At 41.7% G+C, this 16945-nt stretch overlaps 1 protein-coding gene across 2 annotated transcripts in view; it reads right to left on the bottom strand.

Moving 5' to 3' along the window:
- The window catches only part of LOC119430445 (activating transcription factor 7 interacting protein), a 40632-nt gene that overhangs the window by 5411 nt on the left and 18276 nt on the right, over positions 1–16945 (bottom strand). Inside the window, exons 1-9 of one of the 2 annotated variants that reach the window (XM_037697853.1) lie at positions 12146–12222; positions 6807–6858; positions 5504–6001; positions 4938–5382; positions 4519–4697; positions 4302–4439; positions 4139–4210; positions 2720–2802; positions 1120–1181 (exon numbers count right to left, since the gene is read on the bottom strand). In XM_037697853.1, the coding sequence (XP_037553781.1) occupies positions 1120–1181; positions 2720–2802; positions 4139–4210; positions 4302–4439; positions 4519–4697; positions 4938–5382; positions 5504–5995 (1471 nt within the window). In that variant the 5' untranslated portion in view covers positions 5996–6001; positions 6807–6858; positions 12146–12222. Of the gene's footprint in view, positions 1–1119; positions 1182–2719; positions 2803–4138; positions 4211–4301; positions 4440–4518; positions 4698–4937; positions 5383–5503; positions 6002–6806; positions 6859–12145; positions 12223–16945 lie in introns of those variants that run through there. The other variant, XM_037697852.1, reaches the window with a different exon arrangement.

Raw genomic sequence — 16945 nt, 5'->3', positions numbered from 1 at the left:
ATACTGTAACTTTTTTAATAATTTAAATACTGTAACTTTTTTAATAAACAATCCACGCAGCATGGATTGTTTATTAAAAAAGTTACAGTATTTAAATTTAAATGGTTCATTTAAGGAGGGAGGTTGGAAGGAACAGGTGATGAGTGATTACAGCCTGACACATCATGACAAACTTTACTGAACTTGGACTGAACTTGAACTTGGACTACTGTCTCTCTACTTCATGGTTTTTCACTTATATTGGGGGGGGGGGGGGGTACACACAGAACAATCCCGATAAACGACAGACTACTGTATGTAAAATGAACCATTTTCATTTTATATGTTTATTATACTTATGAAGCCAAGCAGAAGTTTCATGAAGGAAAAAAACTACTTGTAACTATTTTTTTTTTTTTTAAACTTTAAATGGGTCAGTTTGCAACGTAACAGGAGAGTTACAGCCAGTTTTTATTCATCTTAACCAGTGGTCACTCCTTGCAGCGTTTCCCCTAGCATTACCCCTCCCTGGTGGGGTGGGGGCATCATCCCTCCTGCACCACAAGACTAAACAATAAACTCATTGTTGTTCATAAAAGCAAAAGTTCCAGCTGTAATTCTTTGTGTCGTTGATCTTCCGCCCGCTCTGGTCTGTACTTTGTCCAAAAATCTAACGTCAGTCTTTTATTCTCCTTCGAAACCAAAAACAACGCAACAAGTACGACATTTGATTAAATATCTCAACTTCTTTATTAGAATTACAACTTGGCACACAAGTTTAAGAAGCATTTTAAATGCGAGTATGAACAACTCAATAATGCCCAGTGGTTTATTCTTTACGATGTAACGTGAGCGCAGAGCAAGCAGCAGACACAGACTCAACAACCTAACGGACTTAAAGACAGTTTGAGTGTCGGAGTAAAAGTGAACACAATGATGAGCACTGCGTACTTGTTGCTTCAGGTTGGTTCTCACAGGGAATTTATTGTTGGTTTTTCATCTGAACGTAGCTCCATGACACAAAACAACAAAATAAATTCAGATGGCAAAAGAGAAAAACTTAATTTTGTTTGTGACGGTTGTACGTCGAACACACCAGTGGTTATTAGAACAAAACTAATGAAAAGAAATGTTACTTACCAGTTGCGCTGGAAGTAGAAACAGTTGGAGTTTGTTTAACTTCAGTGGAAGTCTGGACTGGCCTGTTCAGAAAAATTGCCTATGCTTAGAGTTGCTGACATAAGAAGCCATTTAAGTCCACGAAAAGAAGATGCTCATTCATTTTATTCCATGTCATAATTTCATACAGTCATCTCTGAACACGTGGAACGCACATTCCAAATGGAAATAAAAGTACATGTTCAGATCACAGCATCAGTTTTCAAGAATGGTGCCAAGTCACCAAGTGTCCATGTTTTTAACAGGATTTCAGTTTTAGGGTTAGACAAAATATTGAAGCTTTCTCTATTACTCTTGATGACAATTGTCCCAGTATGCTTCGGATCCTATGACAAAAAAGTGTCAAAATGGCAAAGGGATCCTTTCATCGTATTCTCGAAAAAATTCCGGTTTTCTCTTGACTCTGAGTAATTCATTGATAGCGTCACGAATCTCCCTCCATTTTTCAATAGGCAGTAAGGGAAAGCGATGCTCTATGAACCTCTTTATTGTCCTCCTCACGTTCTTGGGCAGTGCCTCCTTGCCCATTAATCCAACATAATTGACCTTTGCAACCCAGTCACAGTAGATGTCATAAGGAACTAAGTAGCGGAATAAGTAAGAGGCGTAGCGCTCAGGCCTGGGGATCTCTGAGCCTCGCTTACAGTTGTAGTATAGCACACTCTCCAATCGGGAAGAAATTCTGCGGAGTTTAATATCAGGTCGGCATCTTCCTTCACTGTATTCTGCCAGCTTTTTTGCCATGGCAATATGGCGTGACATATCTATCTCCATTCCCATTTCCTCTTCTGCTTCTTTTTCCTTCTTGAGAGGCAGTGCAGGAGTCTTACCGAGAGGGCGCGCCATTCCCTCTCTTGGCGCCTCAGGCTGCAGATCTACTGTCTGCCCAAGGAAAACGCTGTTGGGAGGAGAGGTGCAGGTTTAACTACACTCTGCACTGCCTGAAGAATCGCTCAGGCTTCACATTGTAGAACGTCACAAGACTCAGGACCTGGACCCATACGGGGTACTTTGAGATACAAAACACTGGTAGTGTGTGTTTGTTTGTTCCAAACAGACTTAAGAAATATTGTGAAATTAAGAGTTTTAAAAAGGTGATCCTGACAAACCGACCATGGTATATAGATAGAACTGTTGAGATTTGGAAGATTCTTTATTTTGTCCATTAGTTTTGGTTCAGTTTCTAATTAAAGTTAGCAAGCTGGGACAATGTCACCTCTTGGCGCTGTGAACAGTCTTGTGTGTGCTACTGGCTTCAGTCCGGTATTGTCACGTTCATACAAAAGCCAAATTATATTCACACAAAACATCATTGAACACATGTCCTGATGCATGCTCAATCATTCAGGTAAACAAATCCATAAAAGCTAAGTCAGGTCATCTGGACAGATTCTTGAACACAACTGCTGTACTAAATAAGAATTACATCTAAAAAATACACTGCGAACAAAATCACCTCAATAAATCAAAGTAGCTTTATGGTAATCTTTGGAAGCTAATACTTTATAGACACCATGAATAGGATCTAGGAAGGAAACTGCTTTGGTGTAGACGGACTTACCGCTGAGCTTGGGGGTTGTTGGTAACTGTTGCAGCCTTAGCAGCAGCAGCAGCAGCAGCAGCAGCAGCAGCAGCAGCAAGGGCCTAGAAAAATTCAACAGCAAGCTTTTAGAACAATCTTACATATAAGGTGCAAAATATAGATGGGGAGCGACAAGTATACAAATGAAAATGTCATTTTGACAAGTGGCCATCGTTTGTCACTAGGACATTAACAGAGTACTCCAGTAATCTACACATCGACTGCTAGGACGTCTATCGAGGTTAAAAATGTAACGTCGAGCGTCCGTAGTGACGTCATATTACGTGACCACCGTGTGACCGTAGGGGGCGGTGCTGCACTGTTGCAGGTCACAGAGTTTGGTGTAACACCGGGTCCGAACCAGAACCAGTTTCTGTTTAAGTTTCGTTTCTGATGTGCTGCGTTTCTTCACGTTTGCAGTTTAATAATAAAAACTAATAGTTTAGTTTTTCCTGTGACTCATTTGCAGAATGATAAATGGGAGGAGCATAATATACGCTCCCAATGTTTTGTTGGTCTTTTTTTTTGTAAATAATTATCTTTTTTTGCTGTTTTATTTATTTATTTATTTTTGTATCTTGAGATCTATGACGTCATCAAATACTCGAGTTCTACTCGTTTTATTATGTTAATGTCGAGTTTAAAATTATATACTCGTTCAACCCCCATTTGTCACACGAGCACCTAGTAGCTACGAGCTGCTAGTACCAGCACAAGGTGGTGGTAATGCACCGTGTTTTGTGCTGCCGCCGTACACTAATAAAATACTTTCATTTCTTTCTTTTGTCCCATGAAGCTACTCCGTACCCTGTAGTCAGCCTTCTCACCAACTCTTAGCGCAGGAGGCTAGCGGCTCGGAGGAGGAAGCTGGAGTCATCTCCAGCATCGACTCTGTTCGGTGACGTGTTGGTGAAGGCCGACTGTTTGAACTCTGATCACTGATGAAAATGTCTGAATGATCATAAACTTCTCTTTGTTTTCTCCAACTACAGACAAGATCATGAAATCTGATCCACATCAAAGGCACATTACATAATGATAATCAGAATGAGCTTGAGAATTGACAAATAATGGGGAAAAAATTAAAAATGAACAGGCGTGTTCATCAAACCCAAAAGATTGTAATTGCTGCCAAAGGTAGATCGACTAAATCCTGGGATCTAAACACTTGTGCACAAGTCCATTTGTTTCATTTTAAAATAAATGCACAATACTTGGGCATTATGTGGTACTAAATGTAGACTACTAATAAAAAACCTTTGTAACTACTGTAGCATCAGGCTAAAGTGAAGGAAGTTGAATCCGTTCTGAATGTTTATTAGGAGTGTTTGGTGAAACAACTAAAATACATTGTGAAAAGTTTGAAACAAGGAGTTAAAGTAAGAAAACAGATCTTACCTCTTCTTTCTTTTTGTTTTCCGATGCCTGATTAGCCTCTCCAAACTTCTTGGCTAGTCGAGAAATCTTGGTCTAAAAGGAAGAAGAGGTGCAGTTTGTCAGTGGCCATTTTGAACGATGTCACAAACGTTGTCCACGTGGAACAGCAGCAGCGTGCACGTACCTGCAGCGTGGTAATGGCTGCTTGATGCTTATTGGCACAGTCAATCTGGTCGACTCTGTCCTTGAGCTCTTGAAAGTTTTTGTTAAAAAGTGTCTGCTCCAGGATCTTTAACTGCTCATTGACGATTTGTTGAACAATCTAAAGACGGGGGAAGTAAAAGCGTAAACAGGAGATTCAGTGGGTGCACAGCCACGTGCTCTTGTGCGTCAGGACAAACCTGTTCCAGTTTATGCTTGCTGCCAGCTTTGGCAGTGATCTTCAGTTCCAGCTGAGCTTCCAGCTCCTCGTGCTCCACCTTGGGCCTCTTGCCCTCCTTCTTCACAGCGACTTCATCACTTTCGTTCCCCTCTGATAAAGTGCGCTTCAGTCCTGATGATGAGATCTTCTCCTCTTTATCTGTGAGTGAAGTACAGAAAGCTCAGCTCCCTTGTTGTGTCCCAGAATGTATACGTCTGAGGATTTCAGTAAAGTTTAGAAGTCCAAACATTCTAAGCTGTGCAAGTTTTTTATTATTTAAGGGAAATCTGATTAAGCTACTATGCAGCCCACGATTGCTTTTCATGTTTTTACTTCAGAACACTGTGCCTTTACAAAGAAACTGCTTTGTAGATATGAAATGCAACGTGTCTGCTGTACCTGCATTAGAAGGTGGAGTGGATGACGGTCGGGTTGGTTTTGTAGTTTCTCCACTTTTCTTAATTTCCTTCATGAGTTCTGATTTTATTTGGCCCAGCTCCATGATTATATCACATTTTGCACCCGGCTCCACACTGGCTTTGTCGTCCTTTTCTTCTTTTAGGTCATCTTCTTTGATTTCCTCTGCTTGTTTCAGATCTCTGCCAGAAGCTGGAGGAGATATCGAGGAACAAATGGAAGACTGGGAAGCCACGACAAGAGGAGAAGAAGGTTTTTCGTCTTGCACTGCAGATGTGGAGGCCTCAGAGTCATTGGTGTTTGTAGTGTTGCTTTCTGTGTCCATGGGTTCGATACAGTCAGAAACTTCAGACGAACAGAAAACCACATCTTGCACAGAGTCTTTTCCTGAATCCTCAGCTGGCTCCTCCATCGGGGTCACCGTCTCCTGATGAGGAACGCAAATAGAAAATTAACTCAACATATTCTGTTCACATTCAAACATCGTGTGTAGTTCTGAAAGAAACAAACTTGATTACATACGTGTACCTAAAAAAACAAAAACAGACCTGAACCCCCGTTCCCTCCACCAGGGGAACATCTGATTCACTTGACACTGGAGTAAGAGACTCATCTGACGGGGGCGGAGAGGAACTTTTCTTTTCCACCTCCTTCGTCTTTTTCACATCAGGAAATTCAGAATGGAATGGTGAAGTCGGAGAAGAAGTTTCTTCCTGGTGGTTGGGACTTTGTGAAGAGGCGGTGGAAGGTGATAAATTTAGCGACAGGAATGGTGCAGGAGAGTTTGTCGGTGTTGGAGTGGAAGGCGACACGGTGTGAGGGGAGTTCTGATCAGACGTGTTGTTTTGCTCTTTATCGGCTTCTTTCTGTCCATCCTCTTTATGCGTGCCGTTCACTAGTGGCGGCGGAGACGGGTTGGACAAACCTGGAGCCGTCGGTAAAGTGCTGTGAAGGGTTTCCAGTTGCAGACGATCACTCATCTTCATGGTTTTCCTGGCACGGAAGATCTTCTTTTTCTCTTCTGTTACCACAACTTCCATGGCTTTCTGCAGGGGGACAAGGACAGATTAAGTGCACGAGGCTAGTCGAGACCTAGTCCTATAAAAATACACAGTACGCTCCACCAATACGTCAGTCGAGATCGTTGCGCTTGAATTCAGAATCAGCTGCACAAGCACCTACAGGACACTAGAGGTCGCTGTAGAGCTCTGGTGCAGTCTTGTTTGTTCTTTTCTAGAAGGTTCTTGCAATGTTTTTACTCTAAACTAGTCGCTTCCCAAACTAAGCTATTCTTTGCACCATTTGTTGTGGCCAAGCTAAACCAGCCAGATCCTTACCATATGACCCCTACAGCTGAAACTGTCCTACAGTGACAAGAGTCAAGGTGCACCTCATTAAAAAGACTTTTTCATGGAGGCTAAAAGTCTAGATGTGCCATTAGAACCTAAAACCTGACTGACCCATGGATTTCCTGTTTACCTAAGTCTGGATCCAGAGAGCAGAAGAAAGGAGACCGAGTTAACAACGGCAGTAACCCAGCCTTCCTCCCATCCCCCCGTTCACCAATTGGCTGAGCAGAGAGCGAATCAAAGCCGACTAACTGGGCCAGCGCTCCCAGCAGCAGAGAGGTTATGCAAAACATGAAGGACTTTCGTACACCGTTTGGTTCTCATACTGTGGACATGAGGCTAGTTCTTACACTTTGATATATTTGATGCTATTTGAGCTCATTCCCTAAACATGAGTGTGTGAGATGGTCTTCAGTGTTTGTAGGTGTCAAGGTGGAACATTTTCACTCAGCAACAAAACAATGTTGGAATTTCACAAGTTAACGTCTTCACTGTGTCCTACCTTAAGACGAGAGAGTCTTGGTCATGAACTTGTTGCAAGATTTGTCAGAAACCTGAGGAATGAAAAAAAAAGGTTGTTAATATTAGTTAATTTTACAACTATGTTGCTAGTACAGTTAGCCCGAACTCAGCTTTATGAATGAAACAGTCCATGTCCAGCTCTGAGGCCGACACAAGCCTGTAGGTCTGCATCGACAGACACTTTAAGAGTTTTCAACTAATTCTAAATACATTTAGTATCACAAACGTAACAACTTCCCAAATGATATATAGGATTTTTATGTTTCCAACTAGTATTTGCAGATGATGCATGTAAATGTTTCTACAGCAATGCTTCAACGTTTTCTCTTAAGAAGCAGAATTTTTTTTAGCTGCTCTGTAAAAACATGTCAGGACGCAGAGTACCTTCTTATTTTGGTAAATATGGTTCAGTATCTTTATTCAACATAGTTTGGACAATTTAAGACAGCAGTGATGAAATACTGATGATATCCATGTTTAATTTTCATGAGGTCGAAACATGTTGAGTCGTAGGCTACATTCAGACAAGTACCAGCTAACGGTGACGAAGTGAACTGAAAACCACGGAGTAGAGAAGCGCTGTCTGCAGCAGAAGGCACAAAAATAAAATTCATTCAGTGTTCTGGTGACAGGAATAAGCTGGTTAGCTTCACAGTCATGTGACAGTTCAGACAAACTTGACCAGGTCTGTCTTTTGAAACTCAGTGGAAAAATACAAAGCCTAATCTGGACTAACCCATGTTTGTACTGCTGGCGCGCACGCTCAAGTCTGGACCGAAGCTGCACTGCTCTCTCATCAAACACTTCTTGCAGTAAAAATGAGGCATTTTTAATCAACAGTTTCTAAACCTAAACAAGAGAAATGTCAGCATAAATAGGTGGAGCAGCGTAAAGAGCGACATCATTTCACTTCACATTCCAATGTTATTGCACACTGCGCAGAGCACCCCGTCCCCTCCCCCACCCCGCGGCCTCAATAACCGGCTCTGGATTTGGTGCACAAACTCAAAATGGCGGTCAGCTCTGCCGCTTGTTGTCAGGCTGAGACCTCTGCAGCTAGCTGAGAAGAACTGCATCAGGTTTCAGAACCACTCCCACACAAAACCCTTGAAAGACCTTTAACTCCATCGTGACAAAAGAAGACCAGAAGACCATCCAAAATGAGGTTAAACCCCCCCACGTCTCCAAAGTAACAAACTTATTTAAGCAAGTCTTGTTTCATGGTTGTTTGCTGACACTGTTTTTGTATTACATAGAATAGAACAGGTAGTTTATTAGTCACGAGGGAAAACAATGATTTTTACTTGAACTACTGGAACAATGTGACGTGCTCTGCACAGAGAAGCAGCTCAAGAAAACAGAGGAATGGTTTTGATGCACAAGAGCGCTTCTTAACCTTTAGTAGCACCTCAAAGATGTTTGAGTAACAGTTTCATAAATGAAAAAGGACATGTGTTAGAAATCTAATGATCGATATGGATGTCCTCTCTGGGTTTGAAGAAATTAAAAAGGGGGCTGAGACAAAGTTAAGATTTATGAAAATAAATGACTAAAGTTAAACCTGAAGTCTGCAGATGAGTCAAAGCTAGCCAGGATGGTGCCAGCTAGGATATGATTGTCCCGTTAGTCTGAAGATGATATTTTAGTGAGACCGAGTCCTTGCGCTCTGCCCGTGTGTGTCTTCTGAACGGACCGAGGCGGCGAGGGTGGTCAAAGACAGTCCACCTCCGATGCGCCTTGTGCCGCCAAGAAAAACAGTAAGAGTCGAGCGGTCAACGTGAAAAAGCCTCATCTCAATAATGTGATGAACTTATGACAATAGTGTTTGACCACCCGCTCACGGGATTAATTACAACAACGGCATATTACGGAAGCGACGATGACGCAAAGCAACTTTTGTAGTTAGTTAAAAAAAATTAGAAAACCACAAAGGAGCACTAAAGTGAGTTGTTTCATCATCAGTGTTTCCCCTGGTTTACGTGCCTTCGTAGGGCTAGGCCTGTCATGAGAAAAAATGTTGCTGGGCGATGGTCTCAAATTATTGCGATAAACGATAATATTGTTTGAAATTTGACAATAATTAGTAATTATTGTCAAATTTAAGCAGAAATGTTTGTTAATTTGTTTTGAGTGCAGTACCTTTTTTGACCACTGGGTGGCAGTATAAGACTGTTTGAACCGAAGGATGGATAGTGAGGCAGCAAGCAGCGTCTTTAAAAAAAAAAAAAAAATGGGAGGGAGGCCCCTCGACGTGACATGGGCCGTCTGTCTCTCCCTTTTTACCAGTTCTCAAAATGGTGGATGCTCAGTGTGGTTTGAGCTCTTTAGCATTTTTCACACAAAGCTTTTAATTAAAAAAATCATTTAACAGGTTCTCAGCTTCTTTTTGCAGAGAAAAACAACTTTTTACACCAAGGCACGGGTTTCAACCGTGAATTTTGGAGCTTCGACAAGACGGAGGTTTTTTCCCCGAGGTCGTCCTGTTAGCTTAGCTTCTCAGCTTAGCTACTTTTAACGATCCAAAAACGTGATTTTGGACGACTGAAACAGATTTTCAAGAGAAAAGAGAAAGGGAGGGGTCAGCGAAGAACACCGGAGTTGATCCTTTTGTCATCTGGTGTCTTCCGTAGAAAAAAAGAGACGAAGAAACGATAAAGCTGATAAATGAAAACGAGGTTGATAATTTTCGTTTATCATGTGATCAACTGATTTATGGTTTATCATGACAAGCCTTGCCGACACGAGGGCTGTATACTGAACCGAGGTTCTTTTATGACACCAACCGAACTGCGTCGGTCCGTGTATGGATTGCTCAGTGAAAGGTCCTCAGTGTGTAGCAGTGAGCATTAGACACCGACGTGTCACTGGTTTGAAACTGGTCTTTTGACCTGGAAATTATTTGTTTTTATGTAAGAAAACTGCTTGGAATGGAAAAATACCAAAGTAAAAAAATAAAACTCAATATTTGTACTACAATGTGTAACGTAATTTTCTTCTTGTTAGAATTGATGTCAATCATAAAATTGGCACTGAAAAAAGAACCGTCCAAGAACCGACACCGGTACGATACAGATTTTTTTTTTTTTTTAAAGGTTCCCGGGGGGGGGGGGGGGGGGGGGGTACGGAGACACACCTGTGTTGCATGTGCAGTTTGTACTGACAGTTTTCTAGTGGGGGGGGGGGCTACATCTGACGTAGTGCTACGTGGGTGCCGTCTTGCAGGGCACTCGGTTGTGCTGGCAGGGCGGGGCGCCCAGCTTGTTATGGAAGAACACGGATCATGTTTTGTGAATGCTCCTCAACCACGCAGCTGAGTTCTGCTCCATGCCTCTTTTGGTTTTGCACTGCCCCCTTCATTTCTGAAAACGCACATCCGTGCAGGAAGTGGCCGTCTTCATCTGTGATTTGTGAATGGATAGAGGGTCTTAAAGACGGACTGGTGCGTGCAACCATTTTGCAGAACTGTTTAATGAAAGAGCCTTTGTCACCTCAACCACATAATGGACACGAACCGATAAACCACAGGTTGCAGAAATTCAATAAAACAAATGCGATCTTGTTACACTAAACAAAACTTTGATATGTTTATGAGCTATATACAAAAATCTATTCATATTTCTATTAACATGTAACAAAACAGTCTAACGATACAAGATTTCATAATGCCTGTGTATGCGACAACACTTGAACCCACGCAAAACAGTAATGCAAATAGGTTCTTTACAGTGCTCAAGTTATCAAAAAGAGGCATAATTTCCCTTTACTATAAGTATTATAATTATTATTAATTTACAAATGAACTTTATTTAAAAAGGGACAATATGGTGTGGGGCATGACAGCCGACTCGGGACCGATCCCCGGTCATTGCACATCTCTGAGGTGGTGTCTGAGCAGGACACCTTATCCCCAGTTGCTCCCCGGGTGCTTTCCATAGCTGCCCACTGCTCCACCTGGTGGTGGATGGGTTAAAAGCAGAGCCAATTTTGCCATTGTATGGGAACATACAGTGATGACAATACATAACACATTATTATTATTATTGTACAACTCAAACATAATGTCACCTTTTGATGCACTGCACCAGATTATAGCAAAAGCTAATTCGCACCTGCAGCCCTTTGACAAGTAAAAAATGGATGTACAATGCAATAAAAATGACAGAAAAGATAACACTATAAATTGCTTTCAAGTCACAAACACACGTACACACTCAGTGATTGGCACACACAGTCTTACAATTAATGTTTACATACCTGAGCAGGTTTTAACATTTTTTCCAAGTTCGATTTGAAAACTCTTAAAGAGCTGCAGCTCCTCACGTCATCAGGCGTGCGCTCCACTGATCAGCAGCCTTTACAGAAAAGGCTGATTGACCAGTAACAGTACGGCAAAATAGGATGACACAATCCCTCACAGGTAATATACCTAGTAATTAAAATACTGGTCAAAACTTAGAAAACGCAACAAGATGTTCACGTCAAGACCTCTTTCACGTAATTTGTCAGATTGAAGTTCAATCCGTTTTTGACCAATATGCAGATGAGATCGTTTGCCCATAACAAAGTGTTTACTGTGAAGAACGACCAGCTCATTGAAGGTACAAATTCTTCATTAGATTAACATCTGACCCAAGGATCACAATTTATATATAGTACTCTGTTACATGGAGCCTTGTTAAATACAGTAATCCAAACACACTGGAACCAGTCTCATAATGCTAGGACGGGTAATAAACCAGGTTGCTGCAGAAAACAACAACAAAAAAACAACTTAACAGCAATTTTATATTCACTTGCAAACAGCTAGAACACCCACCACTGGCCCTTAAATTTCAGTCCTTTTTCCAAAAGTGCCAACGGCATACTACTTGTCTGTCACTACAGAGAATATTTCACAGCACCGTACGCTTAGAATTGGTTTCGTATTTAAAACAGTCTATGCTGACACCGTTACACACCTGGGTGATGTCTATAATCAACCACTGCCTGAGACACGATGACACCTCTGAGACCTGCTTCCTCAAGTTACTGCATTCAAATGCAAGCGTCAACACAAAAAATAAAAACATGCACGCTGCTGACGTGCATGTCCCAGGTACCACAAGTGTTTTTTAATGACATGGTTGACCAGCAAGTAGAGTTTACAGCAAAGTCCCGATGCATATGAAAAATGTGGTTTCTATTAAAACAAACAAAAAATCTGCATCAAAACCCACAGTCACACATTTTTATAACAATTTTGAGAAGATACAAGAAGTTTAGATTAAATGTGAACCTACAGGAAAGAGTGGTGCAAGCATGCTGAAAAAGACTGTCAACCTTGTGCAGGAGGTGTGGATTGGGCCTTCCATACATTTGCTGATTGAGTGAACAGGGAACAGCTGAGATGGCGGCAGCAGAACATAAAAGAAAGGAGGAGGGGCCCAGATTGGACTAGTCCATGTGTCCTCCGGCAGGGGTGTCCTCTATGAAAAGGGTGTGTAACTAAAGTGGGTGTGAACTCAGCTTAAGCTTTAGTTTAGTTAAACCACATCAAAAAGAAAAGCCAGCTCAGTGCTTCCTGTGCCATGAAGCAAAACACAACACCATAAAATGTGCTTATTGTGATCCTAGTAGGATTGCTTGTTTGTTTTGGGTGAAAGTGAATCATAATTTAAAAAGTTCAAGTAAAATATTGTTTCAGCTCTGTTTAAAGTGCAGAGCGTTGAATATTACTAATCAACCTTAGCTAGCAGCGCACAGACAGGAATTAGACTGTGCAGACTGTTGCATAGCAACAACACCCATCCCCCAACTCTGGTCCACAGAGTGGAAACCTTCAGCCAGCATGGACTGTACCATTCTGACAGTGAGCAGGGGGGTGTCTGTCCTCATACCAAAAACACCCATCCCCCAACTCCAGTCCACAATAAGGTAATCTACAATTCAATTCAATTTATTTCTAAAGCTCCAAGTCACATTCATCTATAAAATAATAATTTAACAGAAACATTCATGTATAAAATAATAACTGAACATTATTTATGTGAGGAGCAGCTTTGAGTTTAACTCCATCACTGAACTCTCATCTTGAACAAGCATGAAGGCGACAGTGGAAAGAAAAACTCCCTCATGAGGAAGAAACCTTTAGCAGAACCAGGATCAGGACAAGAGGACCATCTGCTTCGACCGGCTGGGTTTGGTAGGAATAGATACACAATGGCAGGTCAAGAAACACATGTTAAGATAGAATCAAATGAAAACTATTCAATTTTAACAATTCATTTAAGGAAATTAGGTCAATTTGTCCTCTAGTAGTCCAAGAACCCTCAACTGTCGCATTGGAGGACGACTGCTCCAACCACTGAGCCACAGCCGCCCCTCATACAGCACAAAGCAAAGTAAATGAGAATGCACGTTATAAAGTAGAGATGTACCGATCTGATATCAATATCGGTACCGATATCGAAAAACGTCGGTATCGGTGACAATGTGACCGATCCATGGCTGGGCAGATCTAGTCACTCTAACTCTACGCTTTGTGCTCTGAGTGACGTCGTGCTGGCGTACGGACTGAACCAATTAAAGTTGTGTTGTTTTTACGTTTGACCGAGCTGTGAAGCTCTTGGTGTGTTTAATGTTCTCGTGCAGCGTTTTCAATAAAGTTGTAATTCAGTACATTCATGTCTGCGTTTAACTAAAATGTTTTAAGTTAATTCAGCTCTGGGTTTGTAAACTCAACCATCCCGGTAGACAAATGTCTAAATCACGTCATCTGGACCCATTTCTGGAACAGGTCCAGATGACGGGATTAAGACATTTTTTGCTAATTCAACAAATTAACTGTATCAAATGCAGCACTGAGGTCTAACAGGACCAGTAGAGACACAAGTCCATTGTCTGAGGCCATGAGAATATCATTAGTGACTTTCACCAGGGCAGATTCAGCCCTGACTGAATCTACAGCCAGCATGGACTGTACCATTCTGACAGTGAGTCAGGATGTGTGTGTGTGTGTGGGTGGGAGGGGGGAGGGTCAGTCTGTCCTCATAGCAACAACACCCATCCCCCAACTCTAGTCCACAGTATGGCAATCTATAGCCAGCATGGACTGTACCATTCTGACATTGAGCAGGGGTGGGGAGGTGTCAGTCTGTCCTCTGTTTGATTTAAAGAACCATGACAGGCACAGAGGACACTTCATAATAAAAAGGTCAAGGACAAACTAGAACGTGTAATTTGTTGTCATTCTAATTTTAAGTGTAATGTTTTAGGAATGTATTTGGCTCTGATGCAATTGGTTCTCATGAAATTGAAAATGTGGAGGCCCTCCACGCCACACCAATGAATCTGACAGACTGTAACGAAGTGCATCTTTTGAATGATCACCTGAGGTACGATGTGTACCTGAGCAGCAGACGTCAGCCTCAGCCCAGTTCTGTCCTTTTGACTAAAGAGGACTTTACTCAGACTGAATTCAATTCCAAAGGTCTAGATCACAGTAAATGTCGAGTGAGCAGGCCTTTAGGTGACAACAAGATTATCTTTGACAGTATACTTTTACTAAAGTAGTCTCTCTCAACAACTAACAAAGGGGCCGCTGTGGTGTAGGGATAGGGACCATAAAGTCGCAGGTTCAACTCCCCTGCCATGCCCACATGTCGTGGTGTCCTTGAGCAAGACACCTACTCCCCAACTGTTCCCCGCGTGCTTACATAGCTGCTCATGGCTGATGTTATTTGAAATTAAGTTATTTAAAAACACCGGAGAAAACGTGAAAACTAATAAAGAACTAGTGCTCAGTCTGATCTGTGTAAAAACCTGAGGGATGGCAACAAATTTACATTTTTATTTTTACACATTTCACGCTCCTCCCTTCACAAATCCTCATGACTCTTTACAGGTACTCCACTTAACAAATGACACGTTAATTATATCTAAAGTTGTTTAAATGGGGCTTAAGAATTGGAGGTTGCAGCAGGTTATGGTGTTAAACCAACTTCAACCCGAGTATCAATAAAGTAGCTTTCTAATTTTATATTAAATCAATCATTTATTGAATTGATCAAAGCTCCAAATCGTCTAAAAATATGACAAACGCGAAAACAGCCTGCAACGTGACGGAAGTAGTTTTTACCACCATAAAGCACCGCAACATGCACAAAGCATGTAACACGCACATGCTAACTGCGCACAGACAGCGCCAAATTCCCCTGAACCCAAAAGCAGCTGCCCCCACCCTTTCTTTCTCTGACACAGCCCTGCGTCTCCCCCAGCCCGGGCCGAACCACTACCAACCCTGCAGGGACGAGTGGGGGAGGGGAACCATTAAAAACTGCTGCAACACGCCTGACTAAAGAAAGCTACGTTTGACTGTTTGCTCTCGTTTACCAAGTGTAAAATAACACGACTACCTTTTTAAGTATACTTTTTTAATTAAACCTTCAAAAACAAGTTTATTTGAATCCAATAAGACCATTTCCCCAAAGATGGTAACACCATTATTCCTTCAAAACCAAGTTCAGTCACTGCTCTGGAGATTCAAGGGTTAACTCAGCCAAATATTTATTTTTCTTCCGAACATTTTTTACATATACTGGGGGGGGTTAGACAAACAGCCTCATGCTAGCTGCACACGGTAAAAACCAAGCAGGGCACAGCCGGAGACGACAGCCTGCATGTTCCTCCCCCACAGCAGGGAGGGCTGATGTTCACCGGACCGAACCATTCCAAGGAAGGGGGGCTTTCTTTACAACAACACAAAGAACACATGTTGAAAGTAAATACACACTGCAACATACACCTGGTGCGTTACAAGTTGCTTCTACACCTTTTGCTGAAGTCTCATTACAGACTCAGATTTACTGATGAAACTTTAGTTTAATGGGATTAACCCGTTTAAATAAAGATGAATGAATAATGGAAGTGCTTGTTGTTTGCATTACAAGTTTAGTTTGTCATCTTCACATTTTTATCTTAAGCTCTGCTCAGAGAAAACCCAACAAAGTAGCTTTGCACCCATCGCCCCACCCCCACCCCTTTTCTTCCACTGCAGAAACACAAAATGGCCGCCAGCATCACTGTGAGCAGCATGCTGAGCACAGGCAGGAGCAGATCGTGTGTCAGGCTCCGCCCACAAAAACAAGAACAACTGACAGCGCTGGGAACTCTGGTTTAGTCTGGAGTTGTAAACGTCCTGCGCTCTGTTCACAAACACGTTTTCCATAATTAAAAAACAAACCAAAATAAAGAAATAGAGTTTTATTTTGTTACCCATTGCTCTACTGAAACAACAGAGCAATGTTGCTATAATTTTTTCAGCTAAAAAAGATGAAATAAAAAATGACAAACATGAAACCTGACATGTCTTTGGAGCTGTGACACAGGGACGTGTTTGGGTTCACATAAAAACACAAAATTGTTTATTTTATTAACCCTTTATTAAACCGGTCAGATCCCACTGAGATCACAGATCTCTGTTGAGACCAACATGCACGTTTTATATGTTCAATATAGAAACATATAGAGTTCTCTAATGTCACACATTTACAACCAGGGCTAAAATCAGAATAAAAAATACCAGCGAGGGCAGACGCTGCATTCCAACTCCACCGTGCACAGTGCGCACTCGTCCCCTCCTCCACCCTGCCTGCCTGCATCTGGATCCACTGAAACTCAAAATGGCCACCCGGTCTGGTGTGCGCAGCAACGCTGAGCTTTCAACAGCTACATGTTGCACAAAGACCTGAAGTTTCAACGACAAAGAAACGCTCGTTTGGATATTTAAGGAATCCTCTCTCGCAGCTGGGTGCTACGATAAAATACAACGTTACGCACAATGCTCTTTGAGAAGGTACACAAGTTTGATTCCCTCTTTGACTTGTGTCAAAATTGTTGTACAATTTATGGAAGCAGCCGTCGCCCTCATCATAAAAATTATAATAAAAAGATTTTAATAGTATTTCAAAACTGTAATAATTCTAAAACAGTTAAGTCAGGTCCTCTGGACTGGTTCAAAAAATAAAAATGGAAATTGTAGAAACGTTTCGTCTTTCATCCAAAAGCTTTCTTCAGTCTGAAGAGCTGTACTAACTTCAGTCTTATAAATAGCAACTTGGTGGATCAACCAGTTTGTTGTTG

The sequence above is a fragment of the Nematolebias whitei genome, chromosome 3 (genome assembly GCF_014905685.2).
Source record: "Nematolebias whitei isolate Nwh7 chromosome 3, NemWhi1, whole genome shotgun sequence".
NCBI classification, from domain to species: domain Eukaryota; kingdom Metazoa; phylum Chordata; class Actinopteri; order Cyprinodontiformes; family Rivulidae; genus Nematolebias; species Nematolebias whitei.
Note: the sequence above shows the minus strand (reverse complement) of the source record. Positions and strands in the feature narration are given on the sequence as shown.